This window comes from Drosophila takahashii, chromosome 2R (genome assembly GCF_030179915.1).
Source record: "Drosophila takahashii strain IR98-3 E-12201 chromosome 2R, DtakHiC1v2, whole genome shotgun sequence".
Lineage (NCBI taxonomy): Eukaryota > Metazoa > Arthropoda > Insecta > Diptera > Drosophilidae > Drosophila > Drosophila takahashii.
Window position 1 is genome coordinate 24,609,966 of NC_091679.1, and position 16,841 is coordinate 24,626,806.

Here is a 16,841-nt window from a genome sequence, read left to right on the forward strand (position 1 = left end):
TTTGATCTTTGAACTTTTTGTTGGAAATTGTTAAGTGTGTATGACAAAAGATTATCTATTATCAAAAGTTAGGGGTGATGAAATATTGGTGGCCATTACAAATGTGAATTACTCAGAGGACTTTGTAGGCCGGGGATGACTTTTAGCATACAATTGTCACAGATATTATGGCGGTGCGAAAAAAGTACAGTATTGAACGGAGTGAAAAGTCAAAAGGAAATGTGACTCGAGTATGGCAAAGTAATCTTGAGGAGATAATCGAAACTGAACTATGAGTTCAATAAATATTTCAAGAACCTTAAGCAGGTTATAAATAGTAATTTAAAGTCTCCCAGCAGAAACTATACAACTCTACAATCTGGATTATGTTGCGGCAGGTCGAAGACCACATGGTCGTTATATATAAAACTATATAAAACTTTGATCGCGCATAACTTTTTAACTAATGGTTGGATTTGAAAAACTCCATTTCGATAGGTACTGATAAACACAATAAAACTGCATTTTTACTTTTCCGCAATCTGTAAAGGCGTGGGCGCCAGACACCTTTTAAAGTCGTTTAAGACGATTGTGGGCGTTAGAAAGGGGGGTGCGCTATGTTGAAACAAACTTGTGCTGCGTAGAAAGCCAAAGAATATGTGAGGGTAGTCCAAAAAAGTAAGTGTATTTTTTTATGTTTCTGTTTTTTGGTGGAAAAAAACTTATATTATTCTATCGTATTCTATCCAACTAGAACATACATCCTTCGCATGCATTCATTCTGATTCAGAATCTAAAATAAAATCTTGCCCATATTTTGCCCAAAGACTTTCTATTTAGAAATGAATGAAATAAGCCGTGCTGCATTTTTCGAGGTTTGGTCGAAAAACATAAAAACCACTCCGCGAGACGCACTTGTAAAGCACGCAGTGATGGTGTTTGGCAATGACATTGATCACTCAAAATTGAAATTACACTGTCTTTTGAGTTTCAAAACCGATTTGAGAAATCTAGGAGAGATAAAGCCAGGTTTTTTGCTCATAATGCAAGTGGCCTTCAGGTCACATTAAATGGCGAAGACTGTCGCATTGATGTCATTGCTTCCACCTCAAGTGCAAGAGGGAGGTCACAAAAAGTCTTTTCTGAGTGTTGTCCTAAAACACAAAAAAGGAAAAGCCAAGAACTGTTGCCTACGATAGATGAAGATCAATTGCTATCAGCTGCAGAACAGGCTTTGCGGCCAGAAGGAAAACGGGATTCAGCTAAATTAATTAATGAATTACCAAATGCTCCCCCGTCCACGGGGACTATAATTAAGAAAGCTAAGTTATCTTCTAATAGCACTGCAAAACACCTTTCAGCAGATCAAGCACTTGCCCTTCTGATAGAAAGTAAATTACACTATGCAGCATCAAAAATGAACCTCGATGAATGCTATATTTTTGGATTCGTTACAAATTTCCAAGTTAAACTGCGTTTTCCTAAAAGTTCCCCGACGCAAGGATTCTTAGCAAAAGGACCTCAAAGTTCGAAAAATGCTGTAATTGACCAACTTTGCGGAGCTCTCAGAGGCAAATGGATGCATGGCTTGGTTCGAAGTTAATGTTTTTTAAAGATACACCCTTTATCTTTCAAACCCCATACATAAAATAATTTTATGATTTTTTTTAAGGCAGAAATAAATTCCAAAAAACATAGTCAAAAAACTGAAAATCATACAGCTGCGGTCAAAATAGTAGCAGTGTTGCCGCCTTGTGTTTTTAAAAGTTTGATGTTGTAATTTTTTCTTATCCAATTAGTCTAATAGTAAAATTATAATCAATACAATATTACCAGGAAAAGATCAATTACAACAACAAACTTTTAAATACACAGGGCGGCAACACTACTACCATTTTGACCGCAGCTGTATACTTTTATGTTTTTTGACTATGTTTTCTAGAATTTGTTTCTGCCTTAAAAAAAATCTTAAAAATTTTTTAAGTATAGGGTTTAAAAGATAAAGGGTGTATCTTTTAAAAAACTTTAACATAGAATTAAACCATGCATCCATTTGCCTCTGAGAGCTCCGCAAAGTTGGCCAATTTCAGCATTTTTCGAACTTTGAGGTCCTTTTGCTAAGAATCCTTGCGTCGGGGAACTTTTTGGAAAACGCAGTTTAACTTGGGAATTCGTAACGAATCCAAAAATATAGCATCCATCGAGGTAAATTTAAAAAGCACTAAAAATGCTGCACAGTGTTATCAATGCACCAGTACAATACCACAAAAATTGTCTCTCCAAAATTATATCCATGTTATGATCTCGTTAAGGAGTCAAAAATGTTATGCTATCCTACTGGTATAAAAGTAAGAGAATCCTATGCTGAAATAAGTTTACAATCCCTTATTGATCATACCGTAAAACGGCTGATAAGTGTCTCCACTAGACGATGTACACATGAAGTTTGAATTGTTACCATTTAATAAAAAAAAATCTTAAAAATATAAACCAAATTTTTTTTTGTTTTTTTTATTAATTATCTTTAATATAAAACCTTACAAATTATTCGAAGCCATAGCAAAAGCCATAATGTGTAATTCTGCCGAAGTGGGGGGACACACGTATTCCGAAGAAGTAGAAATATTGCTAACTCTTTAGGTTGCCATCGAACACACCAAATTACGCAATTACGCTAGAAACAGGACTAGCCCCCCTCTTTTGCAGTACACTGAATAGTCACTTCAGATACATCAGAAAAGTGATGTCCTTTAACGACAGGAGGCTTCCAAAAATTGTGGCATCACACATGCTACAAAGCAAATCTCAGTGCTTTCAAGAGTGGTGTCATTTAGCAAGCAGTGTTAACGTGCAATTTGACTGGAACGATCAGACCACTTGGAAGGACAGTCACCAGAACATACTCGAGGCGATAAACATCCAAGTGAAGGAAACGAGCAGAAGAACAAGCAAGGCAAAGTGAGAGCCGAGAACACTACAGAACGCTTGAGTACAATCTAGGCACGATAAACTATTTTAGCGACCACTTTAAAATCTATGCTATTTCCACGATCTTCAAAGCTAGAGTGGAGATACTACGACTAAACTACGTGCCACATAGACGAGCCCAATCGGAGGAATGCACACTCTAAATGGAGAAAATTGGCCGAATCTAATAGGGTTCCTAAGCGAGGCGCAAAGATATAGAAATCAACTGATTGATGAATCGATATAGGAGGCACCTTTGCATGTATGGGCGCTGTTCATTCGAACGATCTGATATCTGGGGAAGACCCGGGAAGCCAGGTATATTAGAATGGGAAGTCATCTGTATATGCACGGTGATCAGCTGACGGTTTTAAAACCATGCTGATTAAAATATTATATCTTTTTTTTAATAAAGAAAAATATATATAAATGTCTTTATGTTAGAAAGTAATTTGTATTATGTATTATGCCAACCCAAAAAATACGAAAATAGTTAAAAGTTTCAAAATTTTTTTTTTAATTTTTGTTGGGGCTTTTATCTTTAAAAAAACAGTTTTTTTTCTAATTTTTAACGCCCATTTTTTATGTTCAACATAATCTTTGGGCTTACTAGAGTATTCACTCCAAATTTGAAGCCGATATCTTTAAAAATACGACTCCTACTGATCTAAGTCCCCCTAGATTGGCAAAATCTCACACTGTGAGACGTACAGACGGACATGGCTAGATCGACTCGGCTATATATTTTTTATAAGGCGGAAATGTTTTCTTCTAGCTGTTACATACTTTTACAATATATACAATACAACATACCCAATTACTCTACGAGTAACGGGTCTAAACATCTAATCGAATACTAATTAAAATGTTGATGATCAAGGGATTGAACATATCAGTAAAACCAGTGTTCCAAAAATTATTCAAGCCTAGTTAAGGAAACAGTCCGACTTGATAAAAGAGATGCCCAAAAGTAGACAATAGATTCACAATTGCAATTTTACAATTTAATCAAAGTCTGCTTATAAAATGTTAATTGCGCATGCTAAACGAGTATTCTATTATCTAAATCTGGGTAGGTTTTCTTAAAAGGCATAAATTCGATTTTCTCTGTTGAACATTCGAGAATCAATTAGGGTTTGAATACATGCTAAAGCCCACCATCACCGCCCTTCCGCTTTGGTCTGATAAGTGAAAGACAAAAAGTATTTAAAAAGTAGGTACATATTAGAGCCCTGCATGGGTATACAAAATGGGTTATTTGGGTACCCAAACGAAATTACAGGTCAAGTAGGTCAGGCTTTCTTTTAAAAATTTACCTACCCAACCCGACCCCAAAATTTTCGGGTCGTTTGGGTTTGGGTAAAATTTTACCCTTTTACCCAAATACCCAAACCCAAACGACCCAAGTCAAATGGGTTTCAAGTAGGTCGGTTGGGTTTAAGGTTACCCAAAGAAAAAAAATGGATTTTAAAATAAGACGATGATGACAATTTTCACAGCTCATCGACCCGTCGCGAATTCTAAAGGTCAAGATTTGTTTCCACTTCTTTTGCCCATGCGAATTCTTTGATCTTTAAATATTACAAATGTATGATCCACAGAAACATATTCTTTTGCTCTAAAGAACTCGCGGTTTTAGAAAAATAAATATGGGATATACATATGGGTTTCTTAGTTAAGTTATGTATGATCCACACAAATAAATCCTCTTGTTCCTAAGAATTCGCGGTTTTTGAAAAATCGATATAGAATATACCATTAGGTTTCTTAGTTAAGTTATGTATAATCCACACAAATATATCCTCTTAATCCTAAGAATTCGCGGTTTTTGAAAAAATCGATTAATTTAAGAACTTCCATAGATTTTATATTAATTCTTCCAACCCGCGAATTCTTAAGAACAGGAGGATCTTCAGATTGGTTGGACCGTGCTTTTCTTATCTAAGGCACTAATGCTTATACTTGGCTCTATAATTATTAATTCTTCACAAACCGCGAATTCTTAGGAACAAGAGGATTTATTTGTGTGGATCATACATAACTTAACTAAGAAACCTAATAATATGTTCTATATTGATTTTTCAAAAACCGCGAATTCTTTAGAGCAAGAGAATTTGTTTTTGTGGATCATACATCTGTAATATTTGAAGACCAAAAGAATTCGCATGGGCGGAGGATGTGGAAACAAATGTCAATATATCGTATCCTTTAATTTTAAATATTATACACAGATAACCATCTTGACCTTAAGAATTCGCGACGGTTCGATGAGCTGTGAAAATTGTGATCATCGTCTTATTTAAAAATTAATTTTTTTTTGGGGTAACCTTAAACCTGAACTGTTCTACTTGAAACCCATTTGACTTGGGTCGTTTGGGTTTGGGTCGTTTGGGTTTGGGTCGTTTGGGTTTGGGTAAAAATTGACTCACTTACCCAAATACCCAAACCCAAACGACCCAAGTCAAATGGGTTTCAAGTAGGTCGGTTGGGTTTAAGGTTTGACAAACAAGTCAGGTTACTTGTGCAGGGCTCTAGTACATATATAATAACAATTTGTTTGTCAAAGTTAAAGCTTTCTCGATCTTGGGTACTAATTTGACTGTCGTGTTATATAATATAACTAGCTATACCCGGAGCGACTTCGTTCGCTCAAAAATAGTTTGCAGTTAGGAAATTAGGTTGTCAGGACTTTCTTATATCTTATTTGCGCGTTTGCTGAAAACCTTTGCGTAAACAACCTTTCTAGAAGATTCTTCAAGAGAGAGAATCCGAAGTAGTGAATTTTTATACCTTCTACCAGTTACAATGTTATCAATGCAATTTTAATTTTATTTGTATTTAAGCACATTATGTACTTTCAAGTAGAAGCATAAACACACATTGTGTGTATGTATTGCATTGTACAAATCAAAACATTTCCAAATATGCATATGTACATACGTATTTGGTCAAAAGTTCGAATCTTAAGATTAATATTTAACTTGGAAACATTTTGGCTTTGTTTACAGAATTTGTAGTCATTTTTTATCTTCTTCCGTTGTGGAAATTAAGGCTCTTACTTCTGCTACAAAATGAAAAATATTTTTTGAAAAATAAAACCTAAGCATTTGATCTACACGACTGACTTTTGATCGAAAATCATATTGATCGGAACAGCAGTTTAAGTTTTTAAAATTCAAAACAAATTTTAACTTAAATTGCCTTTTTCCCCTCCCCCTTCCACACAGCACTACCCCTCCCCCACGACAGTTTTCTTGGCTGCTGCTCTCTCGGCCGTCGCTCTCTTGGCATCCGCTCTCTGGGTTTCGCTCTCTCGGCAGGCTCCCACAAAATGCAACGCAATAACTTAGGAAATCTAAATAAATTCGTTAAAAATACTTAAAAAAATGTTAAAAATTTAAAAAATTAAACTTAAGCAATTGGGCCATAGAATAACTATTGAGCCAAAACTCATCTTGATCGGAGCAGCGGTTTAGATTTTTTAAATCGAAAAGTTAATTTTAAATGTAGCCCCCAAATTATGGGGGATATCGAAATTTCTTTTAGATTTCTAATTAGGCCCTTTCAAGACCTAAAATTCTGCAAAATCAAAATTTCGAAATTTTAACCTCTTTAGAAGTTAAGCTTAAGTAAATTTAATGATTTTTTGCTCTAAATATGGATATTGGAGCTGTTTGGGGCCACTGGGGGATCATGTCGGACCTTAGTGGGCGCCTACGCCCCCAATGGAATACTGTGAAAAAATTTGGCTGCTCTAGCTCTTATGGTTTAGGCTGTGGTCGTATCCCCCTAAAAATCGGTCTTTCATTTTATAATCTTTAGAGATTATAATTATAATTTCTATTAAATCGATTTGTAATATTTTAATTACATTCCTAATCTGCTGACTTTTAGATGAATTCCCCCCTTTGAACTCAGCAGAATATCATCGGTCCTATATTCTAAGGGTACGACTGTCTTGGTAGGGTGCAACTCGAACTTAAAGTTGTGGATGAGCAGCGCCATTCCAACGACGACCTGCATCCGACCAAAGCGAAGACCAATGCAGTTTCGGGGACCATCCCCAAATGGAAGGAAGGTGCAAGCGGGACGCTGTTGCACCTGATCCTCATCGAACCGCTCTGGGATAAAGTTCTCCGGTTCCGGGTAGAACTCGGGATCATGATGAATGGCCCAGGTCGGCACAATCACTCCTGTGCCTTTTTCAATGTAATACTTTGGATTGGTGTGCTCATAACGTTGGGTTGCAACGCGAATTAAATGACCCACTACCGGACGCTTCCGCATGGTCTCTGCGAAAGAGAAGAATATAAAATGCATTTTAGAAGGGAAATAAGGTCCAATAAAAATGCAACTCACCGTCGATAACCTTCTCTAAATAAGTCATCTCCCGCATGCTGTCATAGTCTAGTTTTCCATTATGTTTCTCCAAAACGCTATTCACCTCAGCCCTTAGTTTATCCTGAATATCCTGATTGGAGGCCAACTCATATAGAGCAAATCCCATGGTTGTAGAGCTTGTTTCAAAGCCAGCCAAGAAAAATATGAAAGCCTGGGCAGCAATTTCATTAAAGGTTAACCCATTTTGCTTGTCGCCATTATCGTATTTTAATTTCATATCAATCAGCATATCCATAAAATCGTTTCGTTTCACTTTGTTTTTTACGCGATAATTCACAGTGTTCTTAATGATATTCATGTAAAAGTCCTCGACCTTTTGGACATTTCCCTTCATACGCAACTTGGCCGCCAATTTTGGGGCCCCGAAGAGAAACAAATCCATCGATTTTCCATAACGTCGTTCGGTGATGGCGGCAGTTCCCATTTGGACAAATTCCGCCTTAGGATCGGATAAACTGTGACAATCCAAACCGAAGGCACAAGTTCCAATGACGTCGGCGGTAAAACGGGCCAATAAGTCAGTGATCTCCAAGGAGTCCTTACTTTCGGAAATTTTCCTTTCAAATACCCGAATCATATCATCCCCCACGTCCAGAATGGTGGGAAACATGGTCTTCATTTTGCCAGAGGTGAATGTGGGAGTCAGTTTCTGGCGCAGGGTTTTCCACTTCTGACCCTCGAGGTTTACCAGGTGAGCGGACAGCGGATCATCTCGCTCGTTGTGAAACATTCCGCGATCGTGGAACTTGTCAAACTCGCGGATCAGCACAGTCTTAGCGAAATCAATATCGGTGACCACCGCCGTCTTTTTAAAATATAAATAAAATCCAACGAACGGTCCATCGGTCTTATTCTTAAACTTAAAGTAGGTCCTTTTGAAAATATCCGAGAGTTGCATAGTCTTCATAGACTCGCTGGTATTGCCGAATGGAATTTTGGGTGCATCGTGGGGAATACCGCGACGCTTCCAATAGTTAAAGTTTTGGTGCACGAACTACGCGACGAGGGTAAGAACACCGGCTAGGAGTACGATTAGAACAGCCATTGCGAAATATAGAACAATACTGAAAACGGGCCTGCTCTTATATACCCCATTCGCCCTCTCTTCGCAGTCAGCAGACACTCTTAATCAGTGGACAGTGAAGAGTAACAAAGTCCGATTCGTATCGTCAAATGCCGACTCAGCCATGGTGAAACTATACAAGGTGGTCTCGTCAGCTCTGCTGAGGACGTTAAATATGTTTACCTCTCTGTCTCTCTTAAGCGATAGAATGAGAAAGCTAGATAGAGACTGGCACAAATAACGTCCTCAAAAGAGGGCAGCTCTCGCGACGAGATCACCTTGTATAGTTCCACCATGGACTCAGCGTTATATTTTATTTACAACCGGTTCGTAAAATTCTCTCTTAAATTTTCCCTTGAATTAGATCATAGAATGTTTCCAAGATGTACGGCTTGACTTACAGTGTTTATTTTACTTACATTTTACTGCACCTTCCTATTATTTAATATCCATTTTATCTTTACTTTTGGGATATCTGCACTTTTACCAAAAACTTGTTTCTACTTTAGTCTCTTTAGGAATAAGTAAAATGCAAGTCATCGTTATTATTGCCTTTTTTCTTTGCGGTAAGCATGACTCGGCAAAATATTTAGTTGGCTTTTACTTATGGTACCAATTGTACCAAACCGCAATTACAACAAGAGAGAACGCTATAGTCGGGTGACCCCACTATCAGATACCCGTTACTCAGCTGATATAAAACTTTGATCGGGCATAACTTTCTAACGACTGGTCCGATTTGAAAAATTTTTTTTACTATGGTATAAATAAACGCAACAAGATTGCATTTATACTTCTCCGAAATCTTTAAAAATGTGGGCGCTAGACACATTTTAAAATCGTTTGTGGGCGTTAGAGGGGAGTGGCCCTCGGCTGAAATAAACTTGCGCTGCGTAAGAAGTCCAAGAATATGTGTGAGAAATCCCAACCTTCTAGCTTTTGTAGTTTCCAAGATCTTAGCGTTCATACGGACAGACAGACAGACGGACATGGCTATTTCGACTCGGCTAGTGACCATGATCAAGAATATATTTACTTTATAGGGTCGGAAACGTCTCCTTCACCGCGTTGCAAGGGTATAATAAATACTAATTTTCTGTGAAAAATTCTAATTTAGGGAGTGCATTGATATAAATTAAGATTTATTTAAAGTCATTTTTTGTTTCTGTGTATAAAAAGAATATTATATTGTACCGAATAATATAATTCTACTGCATATTTTGAGGGTAAAAGAAAGTCAGTAACTAGAAAAATTAATCAATGAAAAGATAACGTTAAAAAAAATGTAATACTTAAAGCAGCATATTTTTTGGGTGAAATAGAATAAGATAGATACGATTTATTGATTTATTTACATGGAACATAAATTTGTTGGTAAGTTGCAAAAGTTTTAATGACATTTTATGAAGCTCGTATGATAACTGTTCTTAGTTGTTATTTTTATGCAACGTTCTTGAAAGGTTACTGAATTTTCCTCTATAGTCGGTAAATAATCGTTCTTGATCCAATTTTTCATGTGTTTCAGCTGGCTTTTATTTTCCGGCATGTATTTATTTATTAGCTCACCAAGTATGATGTCATTTTCGATTTCACGGCGCCAATGTAAAAAGCTTTGTGAGAATATTTTCAATCTGGTTATATATCCAATAAAACAAGGCTAGAGTGATTTGGATGTAGTAATTAAGCGTTGTATTGCTTTTGCAAATTTAACAATTAATTCCTATGACTAGTGCACAACATTATTTAATATTAATTTACTATTCAAAACCTGTTCTACTTGAGCCGGACCATATCTGATAAGCGGGTGAATAAAACAGTAATTATCCAATTCTCTACACATTTAATCAATATAAATAAAAATAAAAATGCCCCTTACAATATCAGCGGGACATACATATATCGCCATATATGAGTTCAGGATCTCCAATTACAAAACGTTCGATTACAATTCCAAACGTAGAAAGGCTATACATAAGACTGTAGGTGGGAAACTAGCTAACACTTAACTGCATGTGAAAATTATCAGTAATTACTAGTTTCAATTAAGTATACTTTTTATTCAGCTAATTGCGTCGTTGCCGCTGAGCTCTCAATCAAATTATTACGGTGGTTTGATTATCTTTATGACTTTGCAACCCTACTGACTTTCAAATGAATTCCGCCCTTCGAACTCAACAGAATATCATCGGTCCTATATTCTAAGGGTACGACTGTCTTGGTAGGGTGCAACTCGAACTTAAAGTTGTGGATGAGCAGGGCCATTCCAACGACGACCTGCATCCGACCAAAGCGAAGGCCAATGCAGTTTCGGGGACCATCCCCAAATGGAAGGAAGGTGCAAGCGGGACGCTGTTGCACCTGATCCTCATCGAACCGCTCTGGGATGAACTTCTCTGGTTCTGGGTAAAACTCGGGATCATGATGGATTGCCCAGGACGGCACAATCACTCCTGTGCCTTTTTCAATGTAATACTTTGGATTGGTGTGCTCATAGCGTTGAGTTGCAACGCGAATTAAATGACCCACTACCGGACGCTTCCGCATGGTCTCTGCGAAAGAGAAGAATATAAAATGCATTTTAGAGAGGAAATAAGGTCCAATAAAAATAGGCAACTTACCGTCGATAACCTTCTCCAAATAAGTCATCTCCCGCATGCTGTCATAGTCTAGTTTTCCATTATGTTTCTCCAAAACCCTATCCACCTCAGCCCTTAGTTTATCCTGAATCTCCTGATTGGATGCCAACTCATATAGAGCAAATCCCATGGTTGTAGAGCTTGTTTCAAAACCAGCCAGGAAAAAAATGAAAGCCTGGGCAGCGATTTCATTAAAGGTTAACCCATTTAGCTTGTCGCCATTATCGTATTTTAATTTCATATCAATCAGCATGTCCATGAAGTCATTTCGCTTAACCTTGTTCTTCACACGATAGTCAACAGTATCCTTGATGATATTGATGTAAAAGTCCTCGACCTTCTGGACACTCTGCTTCATTCGCAGCTTGGCCGCCAATTTTGGGGCTCCGAAGAGAAACAAATCCATCGACTTTCCATAACGTCGATCGGTGATGGCAGAAGTTCCCATTTGCACAAATTCCGCCTTGGGATCGGATAAACTGTGGCAATCTAAGCCGAAGGCACAAGTGCCGATTACATCGGCGGTGAAACGGGCTAGTAAATCTGTGATCTCCAGGTAATCCTTACTTTCTGTTGCCTTTTGACCAAATACCCTAATCAGATCATCGCCCACGTCCAAAATGGTGGGGAACATGGTCTTCATTTTGCCAGAAGTGAATGTGGGGGTAAGCTTCTGGCGCAGATTTTTCCACTTTTGCCCCTCAATGTTTACCAGGTTAGCGGTCAGCGGATCATCACGTTCGTTATGGAATATACCGCGATCATGGAACTTGTCAAACTCGCGGATCAACACAGTCTTAGCGAAATCAATATCGGTGACTATAGCCATCTTTTTGAAATATAAATAAAATCCAACAAATGGTCCATCGGTCTTGTTCTTATACTTGAAGTAGGTTTGTTTAAAATAGTCCGATAAATGCATAGTTTTCATTAGCTCGCTAGTATTGCCGTATGGAATTTTGGGTGCATCGTGGGGAATGTCGCGACGTTTCCAATAATTGAAGTGTTGATGCACAAACCACACGGCGAAGGTAAAAACACCGACCAACAATACGATCAGAACTGCCATTTCGAAACAACTGAATAGTTCCAACAGAGGAACCGGCTCTTTTATACCCGAAGTCTACCCGATTCGCCGATCACTTAACAGTCTCCCGACTCTCTTTACACCAAGTTAGCGTTATTTTTCACTTGTGTTCATGCATTCTCTTAAGGTTTTCCACTTCATTTTTTATCCATATCTTTACTTACTTAACTAAAATCTCTATATTGTCTACTTTCATATTTAAGTTCATAGTACAAATCACATTATCTTATAACGCTTAAAAACCTACTATTATGCATGACTTTTTCTTTTGCGAAAAAAATTTCAGCATAATCGCAGAAATTTCACAATTTCCTTTTTCTCTAGCAGGTAGGTAAGATTTTCTTTATTTTATGTGTTTCATACAGTCCTAATTTGAGTTGGCTTCAAATTTTTTTTTAATGAATGGATATGTGCGAGTCATCGTTATAAAGGCCTTTTTTGTATACATGAGATAATGCGAAGCTTCTAAAATTACTGTTCTCGGGTATTTGTTTTTCACTTTCGTTCTGAGATGAAGCTCGAATTTGTGTCTTTATCTATATGTTCGCACGCATTTACTAATTTTTGTTTTGTCTGATCTCACTGATGGTATCTAAATGATAACAACGCAAATAAGTCAAAAACATGCAAAATAAGTTGAGGTAGGTTCGATCTCTATTAAAATATTATTTAAAGCGGAGTGCTCTTAAACATTGGTTAGATTAGATCAATCTCTTCGAAAGAGAAATTCGCCGCTTAAGAGGCAGTAAATATAAAAGAGAAGAGTGTCAGTCAAATAAATAAATTATTTATATTGAATCCAAACAAATCTAATAAAAGAAATGCGTTCTCTCGTTTTTTAATGAGTTCGTTCAGCTAGCCCGAGAAGCTTTTATGTTCAGTAGGTTTCTGAAGCTCAACTGAACTGCACTCGCGACATTTTCCGGCGGGAGAATATTTTTCACCGCACCCAAGCTGATGTCATGGGTGTTTACATCTATCTATTGACGACTGTCGCAGTGCTAGTGGGATATCTAGTATTGAAATGGCGTCGTTCCCTGCAGTACTGGCAGAATCTGGATATTCCTTGCGAGGAGCCTCATATTCTGATGGGAAGCCTGACGGGAGTGCAAACCAGTCGAACATTCTATGACATTTGGATGGATTACTATAATAAGTTTCGTGGATCTGGCCCTTTCGCGGGTTTCTATTGGTTCCAACGACCCGGAATACTTGTGCTAGACACCTCGCTGGCCAAGCTCATCTTGATTAAGGAGTTCAACAAGTTCACGGACCGCGGATTCTATCACAATACAGAGGATGATCCCTTGTCGGGGCAACTGTTCTTGTTAGACGGCCACAAGTGGAAGTCTATGAGAAACAAGCTATCCTCTACATTTACATCCGGAAAAATGAAATACATGTTTCCCACCGTGGTGAAGGTGGGACACGAGTTCATCGAAGTCTTTGGCCAGACAATGGAAAAGTCCCCCATCGTTGAGGTCAAGGATATTCTGGCCCGATTCGGTACCGACGTGATCGGCACCTGCGCATTTGGAATTGAATGCAGTAGTCTTAAAGATCCAGAGGCCGAATTCCGGGTCATGGGTCGACGGGCCATTTTCGAACACCGCCACGGACCGATTGGAATTGCGTTCATCAATAGCTTCCCTAATTTGGCCCGTCGGCTTCATTTAAAAATAACCATAGAGGAAGCCGAACACTTTTTCCTCCGCATCGTCAGGGAAACTGTGGCTTACAGAGAGCAGAACAATATCCGTCGCAATGACTTTATGGATCAGTTAATTGATTTGAAAAACAATCCACTAACAAAATCAGAGACTGGGGAAAGTGTGAGCCTCACGATCGAGGAAATAGCAGCTCAGGCGTTTGTGTTTTTCGGGGCTGGCTTTGAAACCTCATCGACCACCATGGGATTCGCCTTGTATGAACTAGCCCAGCATCAGGACATCCAAGATCGGGTAAGGGAAGAGTGCCAGGAGGTCATTGGCAAGAACAACGGGGAGCTAACTTACGAAAGTATGAAGGAACTGGTCTATTTAGATCAGGTAATAGCGGGTGAGTAAATGGAGAATTTTCCATTAAAGCTAAATAACCTTATGATTCTTTTCAAGAAACCCTTCGCCTGTACACCGTTCTTCCTGTCTTGAATCGCGAATGCCTGGAGGACTTCGTGGTTCCGGATAATCCGAAATACGTAATTAAAAAGGGAATGCCCATTTTGATTCCTTGTGGGGCCATGCACCGCGATGAGAGATTATATGCCAACCCAAACACCTTTGACCCCGATAACTTCACCCCCGAACGCGTCAAGGAGCGCGATTCCGTGGAGTGGCTTCCATTTGGCGAAGGTCCCAGAAATTGCATTGGTATGAGATTTGGCCAAATGCAGACTAGGATTGGATTGGCTTTCCTACTCAAGAACTTTAAGTTCTCCGTATGCGACCAGACCACGATTCCCATGGTATACAGCAAAAAAACCTTCCTAATATCAAGTGATACTGGAATCTTCCTGAAAGTTGAACGAGTTTAAGTTCAAATTTAAGTTAACTTCTATAACAATAACTTTACGTAAGGGACGTGTTATTGTATTGTATTGTATTGTATTGTATATAACAATTTAGCAGACACATGTCAACTTCGTGAAACCGGATAGTGACTAACCGCAGGTAAATGGTTTTAGATTACTAATTATCATTAGTTGTCTTTCAATTAACTGATTATTACCAACCAAAATAAATGCTTATCAATTCCCAGTAGCAAACATTTAATATTATGTATAGAATCGGGGAAAATATTTCAAGTGCGTAGGTAGATAGATAGTAATTTTCCCCTCCAGGCATTTCTCCTTTCTAGAGCAATTACTTTTTGTTATGAATCATTTCAGTGCTTCCTAATCTTAGTGACATTAAGGTTGATTCCACCTTCGGAGCTTAACAAAAAACTTTTGACCTTATACTTAACCGGAACCGTCGTCTTAATGGGGTGCAACTCGAATTTAAAGTTGTGAATGAGCAGGGCCATTCCAACGACGACCTGCATCCGTCCGAATCGAAGACCAATACAATTTCGAGGACCATCCCCAAAGGGCAGAAAAGTGCAGGCGGGCCGTTGTTGGATTTGCTCCTCATCGAAGCGCTCTGGTATGAACTTTTCCGGTTCCGGATAGAACTCGGGATCGTGGTGGATGGCTAGGGTCGGCACCAGAACTCCAGTGTTGGCTTCAATAAAGTATTTTGGATTTGAGTGCACATAGTCCTTGGTCGCAGTACGGACCAGATGTCCCACCACAGGATGTTTTCTTAGGGTTTCTGAGAAGGAAATTAAAAAATACAATGTGTACGAGGTTGCTACTGCAGTCAACTAACCATCGATGACCTTTTCCAGATAAGTCATCTCCCGCATGCTGTCGTAGTCAAGTTTTCCATTATGATTCTCCAGAACACTATTGACTTCTGTTCGTAGTTTTTCCTGAACATCCTGATTGCAGGCCAGTTCGTATAGGGCAAATCCCATGGTGGTCGAGCTCGTTTCAAAACCAGCCAGGAAGAATATGAAGGCCTGTGCAGCGACCTCGTTGAATGTAAGGCCATTTTGCTTATCCCCATTGTCGTATTTCAGCTTAATATCGATCAGCATGTCCATGAAATCGTTCCGAGTTACCTTGTTCCTTACTCTATAATCGATGGTCTTTCTGACGATATTCAAATAAAACTCCTCTATCTCCGGGGGCATGGTCTTAATTCCCAGTTTGGCGGCCAACTTTGGTGCTCCGAAGATGAGTAGGTTCACCAGTCTGCCATGACGGCGATCGGTAATCGCCGAGTTTCCCATTCTGACGAATTCCGCCTTGGGATCCCTCAAGCTATTGCATTCCAGGCCAAAAGCGCAGATTCCAATCACGTCGGCTGTGAAACGGGCCACAAGGTCGGTGACTTCCAGGGTCTGTGAAGCGCCCGAGATCTTCTCATCAAAAACCCGAATCAGTTCATCTCCCACATTCAAAACTGTGGGGAACATGTTCTTCATTTTTCCGGACGTAAAAGTTGGGGTAAGCTTTTGTCTCAGGTTTTTCCACTTTTCACCTTCAATAGCAGTCAAATTGCTTGTCAGTGGGTCGTCCTTTTCGTTGTGATACACCCCGCGATCGTGGAACTTTTCGAAGTCTTTAATCAGCACAGTTTTCACAAAATCAATGTCGGTTATCACAATAAATTTCTTTGCAAAAACGTAGAATCCCACAAAAGGGCCGTCGGTCTGGTTTTTGTATTTAAAATACGTTCGCTTGAGGATGTGGGACATCTGCATAGTCCTTTGGAGTTCAACGGTGTTACCGAACGGAAAATTGGGTGGATCGTGGGGAATGCCCCGACGCTTCCAGTACGTATAGAGCTGTTGCACCCACCAGCCGGCGAGGCTAAGAGCCCCGACCAACAGTCCGAGTAGAATCAACATTTTAGGAACAGTGAATCGGTAAGCTAAGAACGCGTTAATTATATTAAATTCGATACAAAAGAGCTTTGGGCTTTCATATCACGCACCGCTCTGTTCTAGTTTAATGAATCACAAATCATAATGAAAGCTACGCCAAATAACTAAGAACTTAAAGTTGCGACGCTTTATGGAGCATGCTCTCTTAAATAAATTAACTATTAGCATTTTACTCTTTATATTTATAATTATCCCTTAGTAAGAAATGGAAACAAAA

General features: G+C 38.8%; 4 protein-coding genes across 4 annotated transcripts; 1 reads left to right on the forward strand and 3 right to left on the reverse strand.

The window, feature by feature from the left end:
• Positions 1-6,743: 6,743 nt before the first annotated feature.
• On the reverse strand, positions 6,744-8,390 carry LOC108057575 (probable cytochrome P450 6a20). Its single transcript, XM_017141880.3, has 2 exons — positions 7,306-8,390; positions 6,744-7,238 (listed from the first exon to the last, which is right to left on the reverse strand). The coding sequence occupies exons 1-2, from the start codon at positions 8,252-8,254 to the stop codon at positions 6,814-6,816; spliced, it is 1,374 nt and encodes a 457-aa protein (XP_016997369.2). The 5' UTR covers positions 8,255-8,390; the 3' UTR covers positions 6,744-6,813.
• Positions 8,391-10,076: 1,686 nt separating this feature from the next.
• Positions 10,077-12,138, reverse strand: LOC108057608 (probable cytochrome P450 6a20). The gene is made up of 2 exons (XM_070214094.1): positions 11,029-12,138; positions 10,077-10,959 (listed from the first exon to the last, which is right to left on the reverse strand). Exons 1-2 carry the CDS (start codon positions 12,113-12,115, stop codon positions 10,532-10,534), a joined length of 1,515 nt encoding a protein of 504 aa, XP_070070195.1. The 5' UTR covers positions 12,116-12,138; the 3' UTR covers positions 10,077-10,531.
• An 880-nt stretch (positions 12,139-13,018) lies between these two features.
• On the forward strand, positions 13,019-14,860 carry LOC108057615 (cytochrome P450 6a9). The gene is made up of 2 exons (XM_044392947.2): positions 13,019-14,191; positions 14,248-14,860. The coding sequence occupies exons 1-2, from the start codon at positions 13,096-13,098 to the stop codon at positions 14,664-14,666; spliced, it is 1,515 nt and encodes a 504-aa protein (XP_044248882.1). The 5' UTR covers positions 13,019-13,095; the 3' UTR covers positions 14,667-14,860.
• On the reverse strand, positions 14,788-16,645 carry LOC108057574 (probable cytochrome P450 6a19). Its single transcript, XM_017141879.3, has 2 exons — positions 15,502-16,645; positions 14,788-15,444 (listed from the first exon to the last, which is right to left on the reverse strand). Exons 1-2 carry the CDS (start codon positions 16,586-16,588, stop codon positions 15,017-15,019), a joined length of 1,515 nt encoding a protein of 504 aa, XP_016997368.3. The 5' UTR covers positions 16,589-16,645; the 3' UTR covers positions 14,788-15,016.
• Positions 16,646-16,841: the final 196 nt, after the last annotated feature.

Bases quoted from the DNA above. Each gene is read 5' to 3' on its own strand.
- LOC108057615 (XM_044392947.2), top strand. From the start codon at position 13,096: ATGGGTGTTTACATCTATCTATTGACGACTGTCGCAGTGCTAGTGGGA. The intron at 14,192-14,247 runs GTGAGTAAATGG...ATTCTTTTCAAG, and splicing joins TTTAGATCAGGTAATAGCGG to AAACCCTTCGCCTGTACACC.
- LOC108057608 (XM_070214094.1), bottom strand. From the start codon at position 12,115: ATGGCAGTTCTGATCGTATTGTTGGTCGGTGTTTTTACCTTCGCCGTG. The intron at 10,960-11,028 runs GTAAGTTGCCTA...TCTCTTTCGCAG, and splicing joins TTTGGAGAAGGTTATCGACG to AGACCATGCGGAAGCGTCCG.
- LOC108057575 (XM_017141880.3), bottom strand. From the start codon at position 8,254: ATGAAGACTATGCAACTCTCGGATATTTTCAAAAGGACCTACTTTAAG. The intron at 7,239-7,305 runs GTGAGTTGCATT...TCTCTTTCGCAG, and splicing joins TTTAGAGAAGGTTATCGACG to AGACCATGCGGAAGCGTCCG.
- LOC108057574 (XM_017141879.3), bottom strand. From the start codon at position 16,588: ATGTTGATTCTACTCGGACTGTTGGTCGGGGCTCTTAGCCTCGCCGGC. The intron at 15,445-15,501 runs GTTAGTTGACTG...TTTCCTTCTCAG, and splicing joins TCTGGAAAAGGTCATCGATG to AAACCCTAAGAAAACATCCT.